The 15,724-nt window shown below is 44.1% G+C and overlaps 1 protein-coding gene and 1 long non-coding RNA gene across 2 annotated transcripts in view; one reads left to right on the top strand and one right to left on the bottom strand.

Annotated features, from left to right (window-relative positions):
- LOC137340682 (uncharacterized) overlaps nucleotides 1-5,407 on the top strand; it is a 35,185-nt gene extending 29,778 nt beyond the window's left edge. The window contains exon 4 of the long non-coding RNA XR_010966855.1: nucleotides 5,044-5,407. This is a non-coding gene — a long non-coding RNA (uncharacterized lncRNA). The remainder of the gene's footprint in view (nucleotides 1-5,043) is intronic.
- Nucleotides 5,408-7,365: 1,958 nt separating this feature from the next.
- socs1a (suppressor of cytokine signaling 1a) lies at nucleotides 7,366-9,614 on the bottom strand. The gene is made up of 2 exons (XM_068003749.1): nucleotides 9,244-9,614; nucleotides 7,366-8,302 (listed from the first exon to the last, which is right to left on the bottom strand). The coding sequence occupies exon 2, from the start codon at nucleotides 8,228-8,230 to the stop codon at nucleotides 7,583-7,585; it is 648 nt and encodes a 215-aa protein (XP_067859850.1). The 5' UTR covers nucleotides 8,231-8,302; nucleotides 9,244-9,614; the 3' UTR covers nucleotides 7,366-7,582.
- Between the last annotated feature and the right edge of the window lie 6,110 nt (nucleotides 9,615-15,724).

Here is a 15,724-nt window from a genome sequence, read left to right as displayed (position 1 = left end):
TGAAGCATGTATACACCACATCTTAGCTTACACATGAAGAATAGTCACTTGGGTGGGGAATCAGAGTATTGCCGATGCCTGTAGGGCCCTGTCTTACCAAAAGTCAACTTCCTGAGAAAAGGAAAGGACAAAAGTGCCATCTGGAAAACCTAAATATTTTTTTGATTGAGTTCCCAGAACTTAAATACAACTGGCTTCCCGTTATATCCTGTGGTAAACAAAAGCTTTGCCACAGGACACGTTTCCCTTCTACAAGCCTTAGCCAAGTTTAACTGAGGAAGTCAAGTTGGTAAAATCCAATACATTTAACCTGGGATAATACTTCTTGGAAATCTCAGTCCATGATCTCATTGAATGGTGGAACAGGTTCGAGGGGCTGAATGCCCTACTCCTGTTCTCATGTTCCATATTCCTTGACACTCTTACCTGATAAAAATCTATCGATCTCAGTTTTGAAGATTCCAATTGTCCCAGCATCCACAGTCTTTTGGGGAATTTGGGAGCGGAGTCCTAAACAGGCCTTAGGCCCCTGATTACGTAGATTTACATAGAATGTACAGCACAGAAACAGGCCATTCGGCCCAACTGATCCATGACGATGTTTATGCTCCACACAAGCCCCTTCCCACCCCCCTTCATCTAACCCTATCAGCATAACCTTCTATTTCTTTCTCCCTCATTGTTTATCGAGCTTCCCCTTAAAAGCATCGATTAGCATGTTCTAGGGGCCCATCGCCTGTTTCAGACGCACGCCCTGTAAACCCAGAAGTCGCCGGCTTCCAATTTGGCAGCTGGAACACTTACGGGGAGGGATCGAGCAATAAGATACCGTCTCCCGAAATTCATCCCCCCAACACTCATTTAGCGCCCAGTGCAATGTGGGCCAATTTCTCCCCCACTGTTTCCTGTGATGGGTGAATCCGTAACAAGAGGGCATAATCTTAAAATGAGAGCTAAGCCATTTAGGAGCGAAATCAGCAAGCATTTTTTAACAAAGTGTAGTGGAAATCTGGAACACTCTCTCCGAAAGACTGTGGATGCTGGGTCAGTTGGAATCTTCAAAACTGAGATCGATCGATTTTTGTCAGGTAAGAGTATCAAGGGATATGGAACATAGGAACAGGAGTAGGTCATTCAGTCTCTCAAGCCTGTTCCACCTTTCAATGAGATTAGGGCTGATCTGTATCCTAGCTCCGTTTACCCGTCTTGGCTCCATATCCCTTAAAACCCTTGGCTAACTAAAATCGATCGATCTCAGATTTTAAATTATTAATTGTCGTCTACTGTTTTTTGTGGGAGAGAGTTCCACACTTTGCGTGAAGAAATGTTTCCTAACTTCTCTCCTGAATGGCCTGGCTTTAAGGTTATGTGCCCTTGTCCTAGACTCCCCCACCAGCAGAAAAGATTTCTTTCTATCTAACCTATCAATTCCTTTAAAAATACTAAAAACCTCAATCAAATCATCCCTTAACCTTCTATGGTCCAAGGAATACAATTTAATCCTTGGAGTCCTGGTAACATTCTGTTGAATCTGTGCTGCACTCCTTCCAATGCCAATATACCATTGCTAAGGTGCAGTGCCCAGAACTGTACACAGTCCTCCAGATGTGGTCTAACCAGGACTTTGTATAGCTAGAGCAAAATTTCTTCCCCTTTGTATTCTAGTCCTCTGGATATAAAGGCTAACACTCCATTAGACTTTTTGATTGTTTTTTGTACCTGACCACTACATTTTAGTGGTCTGTGTATGTGGACCCCTGAATCTCTTTGGACCTCTACTGTTCCTAGCTTTTCACCATTTAAAAAATATTCGATCTATCCCTTTTTCATCCAAAGTGGATGACCTCACACTTACCTGCGCTGAAATCCATCAGCCACAGTTTTGCCCACTCACTTAATCTATCTTTGTAATCTTTGTAATTCTTTGTAATTTTGTGCTCCTGTCTATGTTACTATGCCACCAATCTTTGTGCCATCAGTAAATTTGGATATATGGCTCTCTATTGTTTTATTTAAGTCATTAATAAATATAGTGAATAGTTGAGGCCCCAGCACAGATCGTTGTCACTACCTTCCAATTCAAGTACATACCCATTATCCCTACTCTCTGTCTTCTAACGTCTAACCAATTTCCTAACCAGGTCAATAATTTGCCTTCAATTCTATGAGCTTTAATTTTAGCTAACAGTCTCTTATGTGGAACCTTATCAAATGCCTTCTGGAAGTCCATTTCAACTACATCCACAAACATTCCCCTGTCTACTACTTTAGTTACTTCCTCAAAAAATTCAATTAGGTTCATTAGACATGACCTACGCTTTACAAATCCATGTTGGCTCTCTCTAATCAGCTCACATTTCTCTAAGTGCTCAATCACTCTGTCCTTAATTATAGATTCCAAAAACTTCCCCACAACAGATGTTAGACTAACAGGTCTATAATTTCCTGGTTTCTCTCTCTCATCTTTCTTAAATTATGGAGTTACATTTGCAATTTTCTAATCTAAAGGGACAATTCCTGAATCGAGAGAGCTTTGGAAAATTATGGCTAAAGCATCTGCAATTTCCTCACTTACTCCCTTTAAAACCCTGGGGTGGAAACCATCAGGTCGTGGGGATGTGTCAGTCTTTTGTGCCATTATTTTCTCTAATAGTGTTTTCTTGCTTACGTTAAGTTTAGTGAGTTCCAGTCCTTGACTCATTATTGGTTTCCCTGGAATGTCAGGTATATTTTCCTCTTCCTCTATTGTGAAGACTGACACAAAGTAATTTTTCAACAAGTTTGTCATTTCCTTATTTTCATTTGCAGTATTACCTGCATCTGTTTTTAAAGGGCCCACATTACCCGTGACAACCCTTTCTCTTCTAATATAATTGTAAAAACTATACAATGGAGAAAGGCAGTTAAATGGAGTTGAGGTACAGATCAGCCATGATCTAATTGAATGGTTGAACAGGCTTGAGGGGCTGAATGGCCTACTCCTGTTTATGTTCTTACATAGATGGAGTGGTAATTGTAGAGAATGGTTGGGTTATGGAGAAGCTTTTTGAGGAGAGGGGTGACTACAGCGGCTTTATAAAGGAGAGGGGTGTTGCCTGAATAAAGAGAGACATTTACAAAGTTGGCAGGCATGGGGGTCAGAGGTTTCACCCAAAAAACTGTGCAAGAAATTTGTTGTCAATTTTTTTAACCCTTTGTGACTAATTTTATCTTAATTGTTTTCGAGTATTGTACTCTCAATGTCTTGCTGTATCTCACTGCTTCTGTGCATTAATTTTGCCAGTCACATTGGTCTGACGGCATGGCATTTTCCATCTTTTGGAAGAGTTAGCCAAACATGGTGGGCATCCCATGTGATCTCCAGTGGCCAATACCCCAGTTAGGGGTAATTGTTAACCCTGGGCATTTAAAAGGTGCAGGTTGTGGTTCATATTGTAATAAATTGGATAGCCAGGTGGTGAAGGATAGAATACTAGAGCCTGGTCTTCAGTTGCTTCCATGCCTTTATTCACAGAGATCCACATTACCCCCTCCACACCCTAGATGAGCTCTCATATAAATAGATACAAGAGAGTCCCCAATTGATACGCACTACCTGAATATATTTAACACTAATTGATATAAATCATATGGATACAATTAACGCATGTGCTTATTGAAACCATCCTTTTGCCATGGACACAAGATAAAAGGGTTAGGAGAAAGCCTGAACTGTAACAGGGATAGACAACTGTCTGGTTTTATTGGGAGACCGGAGTGGGGCTACTAAAATTGTTTTGCAGGGTGTGGATATGAAAACTATAAGCCTGCACACACACACAGCATTGGAATCAAAGATACTCATAATATTTTAGGCAGCTAATACGGACGGATGGCTGAAGATTAAAAATAGTTGTATTTGATGGTTTTAACAATGAATGAATGAACATACGAAGATACGAAATTGATGGGCAGGAAAAGACCAGCTGGTCCATCATGTCTGCCACACACACCATGATGGCTGGAGCATCATGACTAGACATCACTAGTAACGTGTCTCCAGGCTGAATCACATCCATTAACTACAGGTTTCTGGCTGTGGGATTGGAGCCAATTGCTAATTCAGCATATCAAATTCCTACTGATACCATAAGATTCTATCTTGTGAAGTAACCCAGTGTGAGGTACCTTATCAAAGGCTTTCCAAAAGTTCAGGTAGACGACGTGTTCTGGATTTCCCTCTTCCTCTGTCCTAATGACTTCCTCAAAGAACACCATCAAATTTGTAAGGCACGACCTCTGTTTCCAGAAGCTATGCTGTGTATTTCTAATGGCCCCTTCCCTTTCCCAGTGATCATAAAAGGGCATCTTTTACGATCCCTTTTAGCATCTTCCCAATATGGACATCAGGCTGATAGGCCTGTAGTTCCCTGGCTCTGATTTGTCCTCTTTTTTGAATATAGGAACTAGATATGCTAGCTTCCAGTCTAAGGGAACTATCCCTGACTCCACTGAACTATTGAAGATATGGGCAAAGACCACTAGTTCCATCTCTTTATTCACCCTCGGATGGATATTATCCAGACCAGGTGCCCTATCAATTTTGAGCTTTCCTAATCTATCCCAGATGACATTACTATCCATTTTAATAATAATGCTATTCAATATAGGAGTATAGACTGATGCGAAACAGTCATTTAGCAGCTCTGCTATTACCTGAGAATCAGTTTTAATCTGTCCTACAGTATCTTTCAGTGGCCCTACATGACCCTTAATGAATGAATGAAATAAAACAGGAAATGCTGGAAATATACAAGAGAACTGCCAGCATCTAAAAAGTGAAAAGATAGATTAAGGTGTAGACCCTTTGGTAGAATTAGAAACTGCAAGTAAGTCCCTTTGTAGGATGGAACAAAGTGGAGAGAGGAGAACAGTTAAAAGTCAAGAACAGAAAATGCTGGAAATACACAGCGAGTGTCTGTTCTGACAAAGGGCTGTACTCCAAATATTAACCAGCCTTTTCTATTTGTAGATGCTGACTAACATTTTCTATTTTTGTTTCAGATTTCCAGTCTTTTTCACTTTTTATTTATAAAAGTAGAGAGCCAAGGAATGCTATTACAAAGAAGCAGTTAATGGCTTTAATGGCGGTGAACCGTTTCTTTAAAGGTGAAGAGATGCTGTGGGACCTGTTGTGCACTTCTAGCCTTTTTCACCTCATTATCTGTAGTGAATGAATGACTGGCTTATGAATGATCAATGAATTCAGTTGCTGCTGACTGTCTGTGGTTGCTGGGCTACCCCTCAGCACCAACTCAGTGATTACCAAGTTTATTGACCAAAGAATTGGCACACTGTGAAAGTGTGGATTTATCTGTGGTATTAATAGCATAATGTGAAAGGAGAACGTAACATGCCTGATTCAAATTCAGAAAACACTTCTTAATGTCCTATTTTTTCCTCATAATATTTCCGATTAAATGCTTGAATTATCATCCATCAAACCTGGTACTGGGACTCCTTCATTTTTAAATGTTGTTTCCCAAGGTCACCGTTTCAAGTTAATAAGGATGTCCTTTGAGCATGTGTTGATTTTCTTTACAAAAATAATGGGAGGTTTTTTATATATTAAAAAAAGGTTGACAATTGCCACCTAGTGGCAAGAACTGGAAGATAAATCTGTCAGATACAGCTTTACTCTTCCTAAAACATAGTATGCAGGGTGCGCATCAAACATTAATACCCCCATCAAAAGATACTCCTGGGATCCAGACAACAATTAGGGATGGTTCTTAACTAATACCATTAAGTCAGAATAGTGTGGGAATCAATGAGTCTAAACAGGCACAAATCTCCATTCTTTTCAATGGACCTCCTTACTCTTCTGACATGTAGTGTAGTTTTCTCCCTGCTTTTATGTCCTTTTCAATAACATTTTGATTGGCAGGCTGTACTAGTGGGGTGCCTCAAGGATCAGTGCTTGGGCCTCAGCTATTTACAATCTATTTTAATGACTTAGATGAAGGGACTGAATGTAATGTATCCAAGTTTGTTGACGATACAAAGCTAGATGGGAAAGTAAGATGTGAGGAGGACACAAAGAGTCTGCAAAGGGATATATACAGGTTAAGTGAATGGGCAAGAAAGTGGGAGATGGAGTATAATGTGGGGAAATGTGAGATTATTCACTTTGGTAGGAAAAATAGAAAAACAGAATATTTTTTAAACGGTGGGAAACTATTAAATGTTGGTGTTCAGAGGGATTTGGGTGTCCTTGTACACAAAGCACAGAAAGTTAACATGCAGGTACAGCAAACAATTAGGAAGGCAAATGGTATGTTGGCCTTTATTGCAAGGGGGTTGGAGTACAAGAGTAAGGAAGTCTTGCTGCAATTGTACAGGGCTTTGGTGAGACCACACCTGGAGTACAGTGTACAGTTTTGGTCTCCTTACCTAAGGAAGGATATGCTTGCCTTAGAAGCAGATTGAGTAGAATGGGCCTATACTCTCTGGAGTTTAGAAGAATGAGAGGAGATCTCATTGAAACATAGAAGATTCTGAGAGGGCTTGACAGGGTAGATGCTGAGAGGCTGTTTCCCCTGGCTGGAGAGTTTAGAAATGGGGGGCAAAATCTCAGGATAAGGGTTTGGCCATTTAGGACTGAGATGAGGAGAAATTTCTTCACTCAAAAGGTTGTGAATCTTTGGAATTCTCTATCCCAGAGGGCTGTGGGTGCTCAGTTGTTCAGTATATTCAAGGCTAAGATCGACTTTTAGATTCTAAGGGAATAAAGGGATATGGGGATCGGGCGGGAAAGTGGAGTTGAGGTCGAAGATCAGCCACGATCTTATTGAATGGCGGAGCCGGCCTGAGGGGCCGTATGGCCTACTCCTGCTCCTATTTCTTATGGTCCTTATGTTGTTTCTTTTGACCAAATATTGAAAAATAATCTGTGTGGGAACTAATTGGTCCATGATCTCCTTAAAGAAATATCTGCCATTCTGTGCCAAGGTGGGCAGCAGACTGAATCAGGAAGCTCTAGTATTTTGGATTACAGTATTGTTATTACACTAATTCTAACATAGAACAATTAAAGTGGGCATTTCTCTCAGTAATAAAATGAACCTTTAAGAGCATGTGACCTGCAGAAGTCTGTCTCTCAAGTCAAATGTGAGGATGTGTCCCCTAACTGAGTGCGAGTTAAATGAATAAAATATTCTAATAAGAATTCCAGCAAGTACAAGTTTGCCTATAACAACAGGCAGGGCAACACTGGACGAAATGTATAAAAAGGAATCAGCAGTGTTGGATTAAAATAACCCCAACAGAAATATCATTGTAAAACTTATGATATATTTTATTTTATTACAAAATGAATTAAGTTTATTGTAATTCTGCATGGCAGAAAATAATCTGAGTGGGGGGATAGGTCCCACATAGTGTAAACATTTATTAAGTCTGTAAACAGTCATGAGATAGTTCAAGTTTTCTCCAAAAATAAATGATGCTACAAGGGGAAATCTCCAGAATAGGACTGAGCCTAAAAAATCCAGAGATTTCATTGCCCCGTTTCTTCACAGCTCTCGGAGTGTAATGCTGCTTTTTAAATCCTAAATGGGAATGTTTTAAGATAGTCCTTCAAGACAGGATTTAAGGGGAGCTGATCGATATTGTCTTTCCCAAACGATTCAATAATCCTTTTCCTGCAGATTTCCTGCAAGGGCTGCAGTCTGACTTTTCTGAGAGGTTTAGAGAGAAACTTCTTTGGTGAGACTGTGAAATGCTCTATCAACTTCATGACGCAGCTGAACGACTCCTTGCTGCCGTCCAGGCAGAAAAGACCATCCTGAAACTGGATCCTGAAGCTGATGGGTTCGTTGGCAGTTTTGACACTAAGCGAGAAAAAGTAATTCCTCTGTTTACTGTCCCTAATAAGAAAGGTCCCCACAGGTTCAGATTTAAGCTTGCTGTGAGCCACCTCCACTGTCATTGGGCCCCAGTAGAAACCACTGTCTTCCAGGTATCTACAAGTCCTCGTGATGATGTGGAAGTCCGACTGAGATCTGAATGTTTTAAAGTGGGTTTCTACCTGGCGGTTGCAGGGGCTGGCCCTTGCCTGCTGGTGTCCGTGGTTGGGGTGCTGAAGATGAGGTCCGTCGTGATCATTGTGCTCTGAGAGTTCCAGTACCTGAGGCTCCAGTCGGTCTCTGGCATTGGCAGCTCTGTCAGTCAGGTTGCTGTCTGCCACCATCCTATAGCATAGATGATCTCGGATGGTCTCCCATAGCTAGAGGCTTCGGTGTAATGCAGAAAGTTACCAACCCTGGAAAGAAGAGGAAACCGAGTGAGTCAATAAGTTCCTGTAATTCGTCAAATACGAAAATAAAATCTGCCAGTAAAATGTACAATTCTCATCATTGGTGTGCAAACTAATATCAAAAGATGATTTATTTTGATACTAATATTTCTTTAAAAGAACCCATTGGAATGGTCCAGTTTTTGACCCATGGGCTGCCCAAGTTGTAACTCAAATAAGGTCTCAGTAAGCAGGGAACACGTATCCAGGGTGTAAGAAATACTGTGCCCAGATCGCTCTTCGAGTTCTGATTTTCGGATTGGTTGCCTGAGGCAGTCCCTCCAGAGCCCGTTAACTTTCGCCTATGCAGACAGACTGCGAATCATCCCATAAACCCGGTCCCCCAGACATCCGCTGGCCTCCCGCAGTACCAGTGCTGAAATCCATTGGCGTTGATGTCTTTGTTCATATAACAGTGTGCAAATAACAGACGGGGACAATCTAAAAGTAAACATTCAGTCCCATCACACTGGGACCAGGTAACATCCCGTCACGCAGACTTACAATTCGCACTGTTTTCAGTTTAAGAACAAAAAAACTAAGGTAACTATTTGAAAACTGAACTGACTGAAGATGGGTTTTGGGGATACTGAGAATCCCTATTAAGATTTTACTATAACTTGTTAAGCAATGGAGTTTGTCTCTCCGCATTTGCACCAGATACATAAAGAAACATTATTTCGATATCTTAAAAATCCATGTATGTAGCTCAAGCTCATTAACCAGAAGCGAGCAGTAACCGAACTGAGCTAGTACTTCGGATTTACAGTATTCTCCAGTCACTCATCTCAAAGCCCATTCTCAAAAGTTGGACATCAAGAGAATTGAGGGGGCCCCCTCGTTGGAGTAAACGAAGCAAGGTAACTTTTCTTGTTTTTTTTTGGCTGCTAAAACGGCGGCGTTCTTACCTTCTGCATCAAACTAAGAAGCTGGAAAATAAACTTCAAAGAAGTCCGAGCAGACGTCAACGTGCAAAAAAACAATCCGTTCGTTTAGTGAGAATGTAGCAGCTCTTTTGTAGTAACCCGGCTCTGTCGCTCTGGACGGCGAGGCTGTTGGATTCCCTGATGGGGGAGACGTGTAGCAGATTCAATGAGCGGTTCCTCGTTACATATGTACAGAGCTCTGGGAGGGAATGCTGGAGGCCGGTCACATTCATTGCCTCTCGTTAATTCTGCTAATTGCTCAAGCTGACAGTCTGCCTTTTTTTATATAACCTTCCGCCCCGCTTCGAGGAAATCACCTGCTTCGAACGAACCACTCCTGTCTCGTCCATTTCACTTTCAGTTTCACTTCTCTTCGGTTCTAAGAAATGTGTTTACCCAGAGGGAGGGAGGGAGGGAGGGAAATGTAATGTTCTGCTTTCTCTGGAACTCTTACTCACGGTGCTAGATTTTTTAAAAAAAAACACAGGCGAAAAAAAAACAAAATAATTATGATTTGTATTGGGGGGGGCCTGGAGGATCTGGATACGGTAGGGCCGGGGAGAGAGAGACATTCAGAGAGAGAGAAAGAGATGGAAAGACAGAGAGATGGAACATGGAAAAGGGAGCCGAGCCGAGCCTCTCCGGCGCAAATTGCAGACTGAACCCGGGGGAGTGCAGGGCTGGCACCGAGTCTGGTGTAAAGATGGTCGGTCCTGGTATTGACCCTTTCAGCGATTCTCTTTTTAACCCAACGGCACTCAGACTTCTGGTCATTGGGGTACAAAAAGGAGATTTCCTCGCTGATGGCGGGCGGCGTTTAACCCAACAGCCGGGCTTCTATGAGGTTATGGTCAGGACGATCCAACTCCCTTTAGGGTTAAGATTGGGGATGGGAGTGACGGAAACCATTGGGGGTTGTGAGAAATTGCCCCCCCCCCCTCTCTAGTCGGTTTAGGGTCGCGACTAGCGGTAGTGTTTTTAGGATTAAGGAGAAACTAGCCTTCGCTATAGTCACTCCACCCTTTACTGTTAAAGGGAGGCGAAAACAAATCATTGAGAAAGATTACCACTTATCATTTTAAATCGATCTGTAAGATAGACCCAGTCACACTGAAAATCCTTTCCAGTAATTGTGTGTGTGTGTGGGGGGAGGAGGTGGAGAACAGAGTTGGCTCACTTTAAAAAGTGTTAAGTCCAAAGCACCTCTGGCCCGTCCCGACCTTGCCCGTGTTGCTGCCCACCTTGTGGAACTAAACTTTTTTACTCAACGAGCCAGACGCAGCCCTTCGTGTGAGTTGAGCTCTGGGTTTCTGCCCATGTGTCTGATGGTAAACGGTAGCTGCGGTGCATTTGCCGACGAGATATGGTCTCCTCGGTGCACGCTGCACAAAAGAGGAAGGGCTTCGAACGCAAGAGTTTTACTACAAGTTTAGGAAAGGTGGTTGAGGGTTTCCTGGAATTGGTTTCTGACCTCCTTTAGACAAAGTGATGTGCTGTTCGGATTTCGGAGAAACGTCACCACATCAATGAAACTGCAAAGTATCAACCTGCTCACAAGAAGAAATTACCAGCAGTGTCACGAATTATTTTTTTTTCATTTGAGCCCCCTCCCTCCTTATTTCTTTGAATCCAATCCAATTCCTCATTCCCAATGTAAGTTGCAAGATGAATAACTCGCTGGGGAGTGAGGGGGTTATTTTCATTGCCACTTCAGTTCCCAAGTGCATAACTAGATTTGTGCATAGTATGACACCGTCTGACATCTTAACACCTCTTTAATCAAGTGCTCAGTAAGGGCTTTATTTATTGCATTCATTATCAACCACAGTGGCGATCTTGGTTCATTTTCTGTAAGTCTGTACTGTGGAATATAGTAAAGTAGTATAGAGAATCTCAGAGTGTTGAAACATTTGCATGGTTCTTCAAATCATTGGGGACACCTTGGCTCTGACATGATGCCATGGGATTCTAATATAGCAGCATATCGGTGCCTGATGTACTCACCTGGAATTCCTATCCCCACTGTTTTAGCAGAGGCATTAACCCATTTATTTTAAACAGGTTAACGTCACTGCTAAAATAATGAGATGGAGGAATCTTAGAGAAGCCCATTAATGTAAATCTGGAACTCTTGCCCCCAAAAAGCTGCAGAGGCTGGGGGGCAATTGAAAATGTCAAAACTGGGATTGGTAGATTTTTGTTAGGCAAGAGTATTAAGGTTACGGAACCAACCAGGGTCGATGGAGTTAAGGTACAGATCATCCATGATCTAATTGAATGGTGGAACCGGTTCGAGGGGCTGAATGGCCTCCTCCTGTTCCTACATTCCAGAGCTAGTATCCCACTGTGTAATTTTCAGGGATCTTGGGTTAGAAATTCGTCAGGGGCCCCAGTGTAAAACGGGCGGTTTTGCCTGTTACACGTTCTGCTCGATATTCAGTCCACTGACTTCAATGGAACTGAGTATCAAGCAATGTGTAAACAGGTGGCTGATACCATACCACCTGTTTCACACTGCCGCCCGAGACGGATTTCTACTCCCTTGTGTTTAAAGTGTGATACCAGCAATTGCAGATTTCATTCCAGTCTGGCAGTACCATGTTTACACTGCCTGCCTGCCAACCAAACTCTCAGCATCAGGAGCTAATGCAGGAGCTTTATTGCCTTTTGAAGCACTTTGGGACTTCCTGTGGTCATTAAAGGTGCTATATAAAGTCCTTCCCTTTAATTGTGTGCATGCACACTTCCACACCTGGGCAGAGCTTTATTCCGGGCCTGTAAATTAAAAATATTTTGAGAACAGAGACTGGTAAAACATTCAAAAGAAATCTGTACAAGTTTACAACGTGTCCAGGACGTGCACATTCCCAGTGCTCCATCACTTTCCCACTCATTTTGCTCTTCAGTCAGGTTAGAACCAGACTCCTGAGTTATCGTGGTCGATTTTTACTCCCAGGCTGGAACGCGGCCTAGCGAGTCCTCAGCCGATGTTAACAGCCAGGCCTCATCCGCTTGCCAACTTCCCAGCCAAGGCCGGAAAACCTGGAAGTTGGTGGGAAGTGGCTGCCTGGCTGTTAATATCTGGCAGCCTGGGGATTACCACTGGGGGAATGGAACAAGATAAGTTCATTGGAGGGCTTTGGGAGGGGAATCGCAATCAGGAGGGGGAAAGCCCAGGGCAGGGAAGACCCAAGATTTCCTAGTGGGCCTGGAATAGCACTCATGCTCCTCCTGGCCCACAAGGAAACCTGTCAGAAATTAAAACTGCACACTGACTTGTCTCATTATCATCTCCTTTGCCTTGCACCATCATCCCTTTTGCAATTTAATCACTCGTGCCCTCCACCCTATCACAGACCTTTCCCTTTTGTTCCTTAGCTGCCCTCTTTCCTCTGGCTCTGTACTTGCTTAAAAGCTGTTCATCTGTAACATCTTCCAGTTCTGACGAATGGTCATTGACCTGAAACATTAACTCTGTTTCTCTCTCCACAAATGCTGTCTGACCTGCTGAGTGTTTCCAGTATTTTCTGTTTTTATTTCAGATTTCCAGCATTCTCAGTATTTTTCTTGTGTGAGTTTAGGTGTAACTTTTCAGTATAGTATTTCACCATTCAATCTTTCTGACAGAGAGTAGGCAGGTCTCTGTGAAAAGGAAGCCGGGTGAGACTGTGCAGAAGTGTCTGATACATGTGTGTTTCGTGTGAGGCAGTGTTGCAACTAAGGATGAGTAGTTACAAGGATATCTGAGTGTACGTAAGTCCTTCAGATGTGTAGACAGATATAGTGCAGCTAGGATAAGTGTCACTGTGCAAAAAAGTGGGGGAGGAGAGGTTCCATTAGTTTGTGCAACATTTCTTTTACACAGATGAATAAAGGTTTAGGTGAATGTTATATTTAGATGATTGCTTTTTTCTGTTTGGTCTGTGGGAGTTGTGAAATACTTACCGTCCAGGACCAGAATAAGTGACAATGAAATGGTACTGGAAGTTAGTCATGACTTAACGGCCTTGAAATTGGATCGTGACTGAATTGGGGGGCAGTCAGCTTCAGCTGCTTCATCAATGAGCTTCCCTCCATCATAAGGTCAGAAGTTGGGATGCTTGCTGATGATTGCACAGTGTTCAGTTCCATTCGCAACACCTCAGATAATGAGGCAGTCAGTGCCCGCATGCAGCAAGACCTGGACAACATCCAAGTTTGGGCTAATAAGTGGCAAATAACATTGGCGCCAGACAAGTGTCAGGCAATGACCATGTCCTAAAAGAGAGTGTCTTACCACCTCCCCTTGACATTCAATGGCATTACCCTTGCAAAAACCCCAACATCAACATCCTGGGGGTCACCATTGACCAGAAACTTAACTAGACCAGCCACATAAATACTGTGGCTTTTTTTTATATTAGTTCATGGGATGTGGGCGTCGCTGGCGAGGCTGGCATTTATTGCCCATCCCTAATTGCCCTTGAGAAGGTGGTGGTGAGCCGCCTTCTTGAACCGCTGCAGTCCGTGTGGTGACGGTTCTCCCACTGTGCTGTTAGGAAGGGAGTTCCAGGATTTTGCCCCAGCGACGATAAAGGAACGGCGATATATTTCCAAGTCAGGATGGTGTGTGACTTGGAGGGGAACGTGCAGGTGGTGTTTTTCCCATGTGCCTGCTGCTCTTGTCCTTCTAGGTGGTAGAGGCCGTGGGTTTGGGAGGTGCTGTCGAAGAAGCCTTGGCGAGTTGCTGCAGTGCGTCCTGTGGATGGTACACACTGCAGCCACGGTGCGCCGGTGGTGAAGGGAGTGAATGTTTAGGGTGGTGGATGGGGTGCCAATCAAGCGGGCTGCTTTATCTTGGATGGTGTCAAGCTTCTTGAGTGTTGTTGGAGCTGCACTCATCCAAGCAAGTGGAGAGTATTCCATCACACTCCTGACTTGTGCCTTGTAGATGGTGGAAAGGCTTTGGGGAGTCAGGAGGTGAGTCACTCGCCGCAGAATACCCAGCCTCTGACCTGCTCTCGTAGCCACAGTATTTATATGGCTGGTCCAGTTAAGTTTCTGGTCAATGGTGACGCCCAGGATGTTGATGGTGGGGAATTCGGCGATGGTAATGCCGTTGAATGTCAAGGGGAGGTGGTTAGACTCTCTCTTGTTGGAGATGGTCATTGCCTGGCCCTTATCTGGCGCGAATGTTACTTGCCACTTATGAGCCCAAGCCTGGATGTTGTCCAGGTCTTGCTGCATGCGGGCTCGGACTGCTTCATTATTTGAGGGGTTACGAATGGAACTGAACACTGTGCAATCATCACTGTACAAGAGCAGGTCAGAGGCTGGATATTCTGCGGCGAATGACCCACCTCCTGACTCCCCAAAGCCTTTCCACCATCTACAAGGGCTCAAGTCAGGAGTGTGATGGAATACTCTCCACTTGCCTGGATGAGTGCAGCTCCAACAACATTCAAGAAGCTTGACACCATCCAGGACAAAGCAGCCCGCTTGATTGGCACCCCATCCACCACCCTAAACATTCACTCCCTCCACCACCGGCGCACCGTGGCTGCAGTGTGCACCATCCACAGGATGCACTGCAGCAACTTGCCAAGGCTTCTTCGACAGCACCTCCCAAACCCGCAACCTCCACCACATAGAAGGACAAGGGCAGCAGGCACATGAGAACAACACCACCTGCACGTTCTCCTCCAAGTCACACACTATCCCGACTTGGAAATATATCGCCGTTCCTTCATCGTCGCTGGATCAAAATCCTGGAACTCCCTACCTAACAGCACTGTGGGAGAACCTTCTTCACACGGACTGCAGCGGTTCAAAAAGGCGGCTCACCACCACATCCCATGAATGAATAAAAAAAAATCCGGGTTCAGCGCACACTTCACGCACCTAAAGAAGCCGGTGGCTGGACCTCGGCAAATTGGGCCGCCGCCCTCCTTGGTATGTTACCGGTGACGGTCACAGCCCCAGAGGCAGCACGTAGGGGATAGGGGAGTGAAATCGTCAATCTGGGATGAGACCCGAAGGTAAGTTCACAGCGGGGTGGGGGGGGGCGGGGAGGCAACCAGGAGGGGGACAAGTGCCGGTTGGCAGCGGCCCACAGTTTCAATGTGGAGGCAGGAGGCGCACTCCTGCTCTCTTCCTGGCTCCACATTAAGGTAAGTAAAAAAAACTTTAAACTTACCTTTTGGGTGGCAGCCTCTAAGAACCGTTGGTTTAGCTGCCGTGCACCTGAGAAAACCCCACCACAGTTTGCTCGGTACATGCTCGGTGCATGCTGTGGTCAGTCACCAATGAATTTCACAAAGTGGCCTGAAACATGCATTTGCACCCCCCCCCCTCCAATTTGCATAAGCAATGGGCCAAACGATTCCTCCCCTCAACGTGGTCCCAAGAGTGAGAAGCACCATGGTGACGTCCACAATGTAAAGCCTCAGCTCTGGCCGAGGCCCAGTCCCATCCAGCTGACTAT

The sequence above is a fragment of the Heptranchias perlo genome, chromosome 22 (assembly GCF_035084215.1).
Source record: "Heptranchias perlo isolate sHepPer1 chromosome 22, sHepPer1.hap1, whole genome shotgun sequence".
Classification (NCBI taxonomy): Eukaryota; Metazoa; Chordata; class Chondrichthyes; order Hexanchiformes; family Hexanchidae; genus Heptranchias; species Heptranchias perlo.
Note: the sequence above shows the minus strand (reverse complement) of the source record. Positions and strands in the feature narration are given on the sequence as shown.

Coding starts and splice junctions, on each gene's coding strand:
- socs1a (XM_068003749.1), bottom strand. CDS start 8,230: ATGGTGGCAGACAGCAACCTGACTGACAGAGCTGCCAATGCCAGAGAC.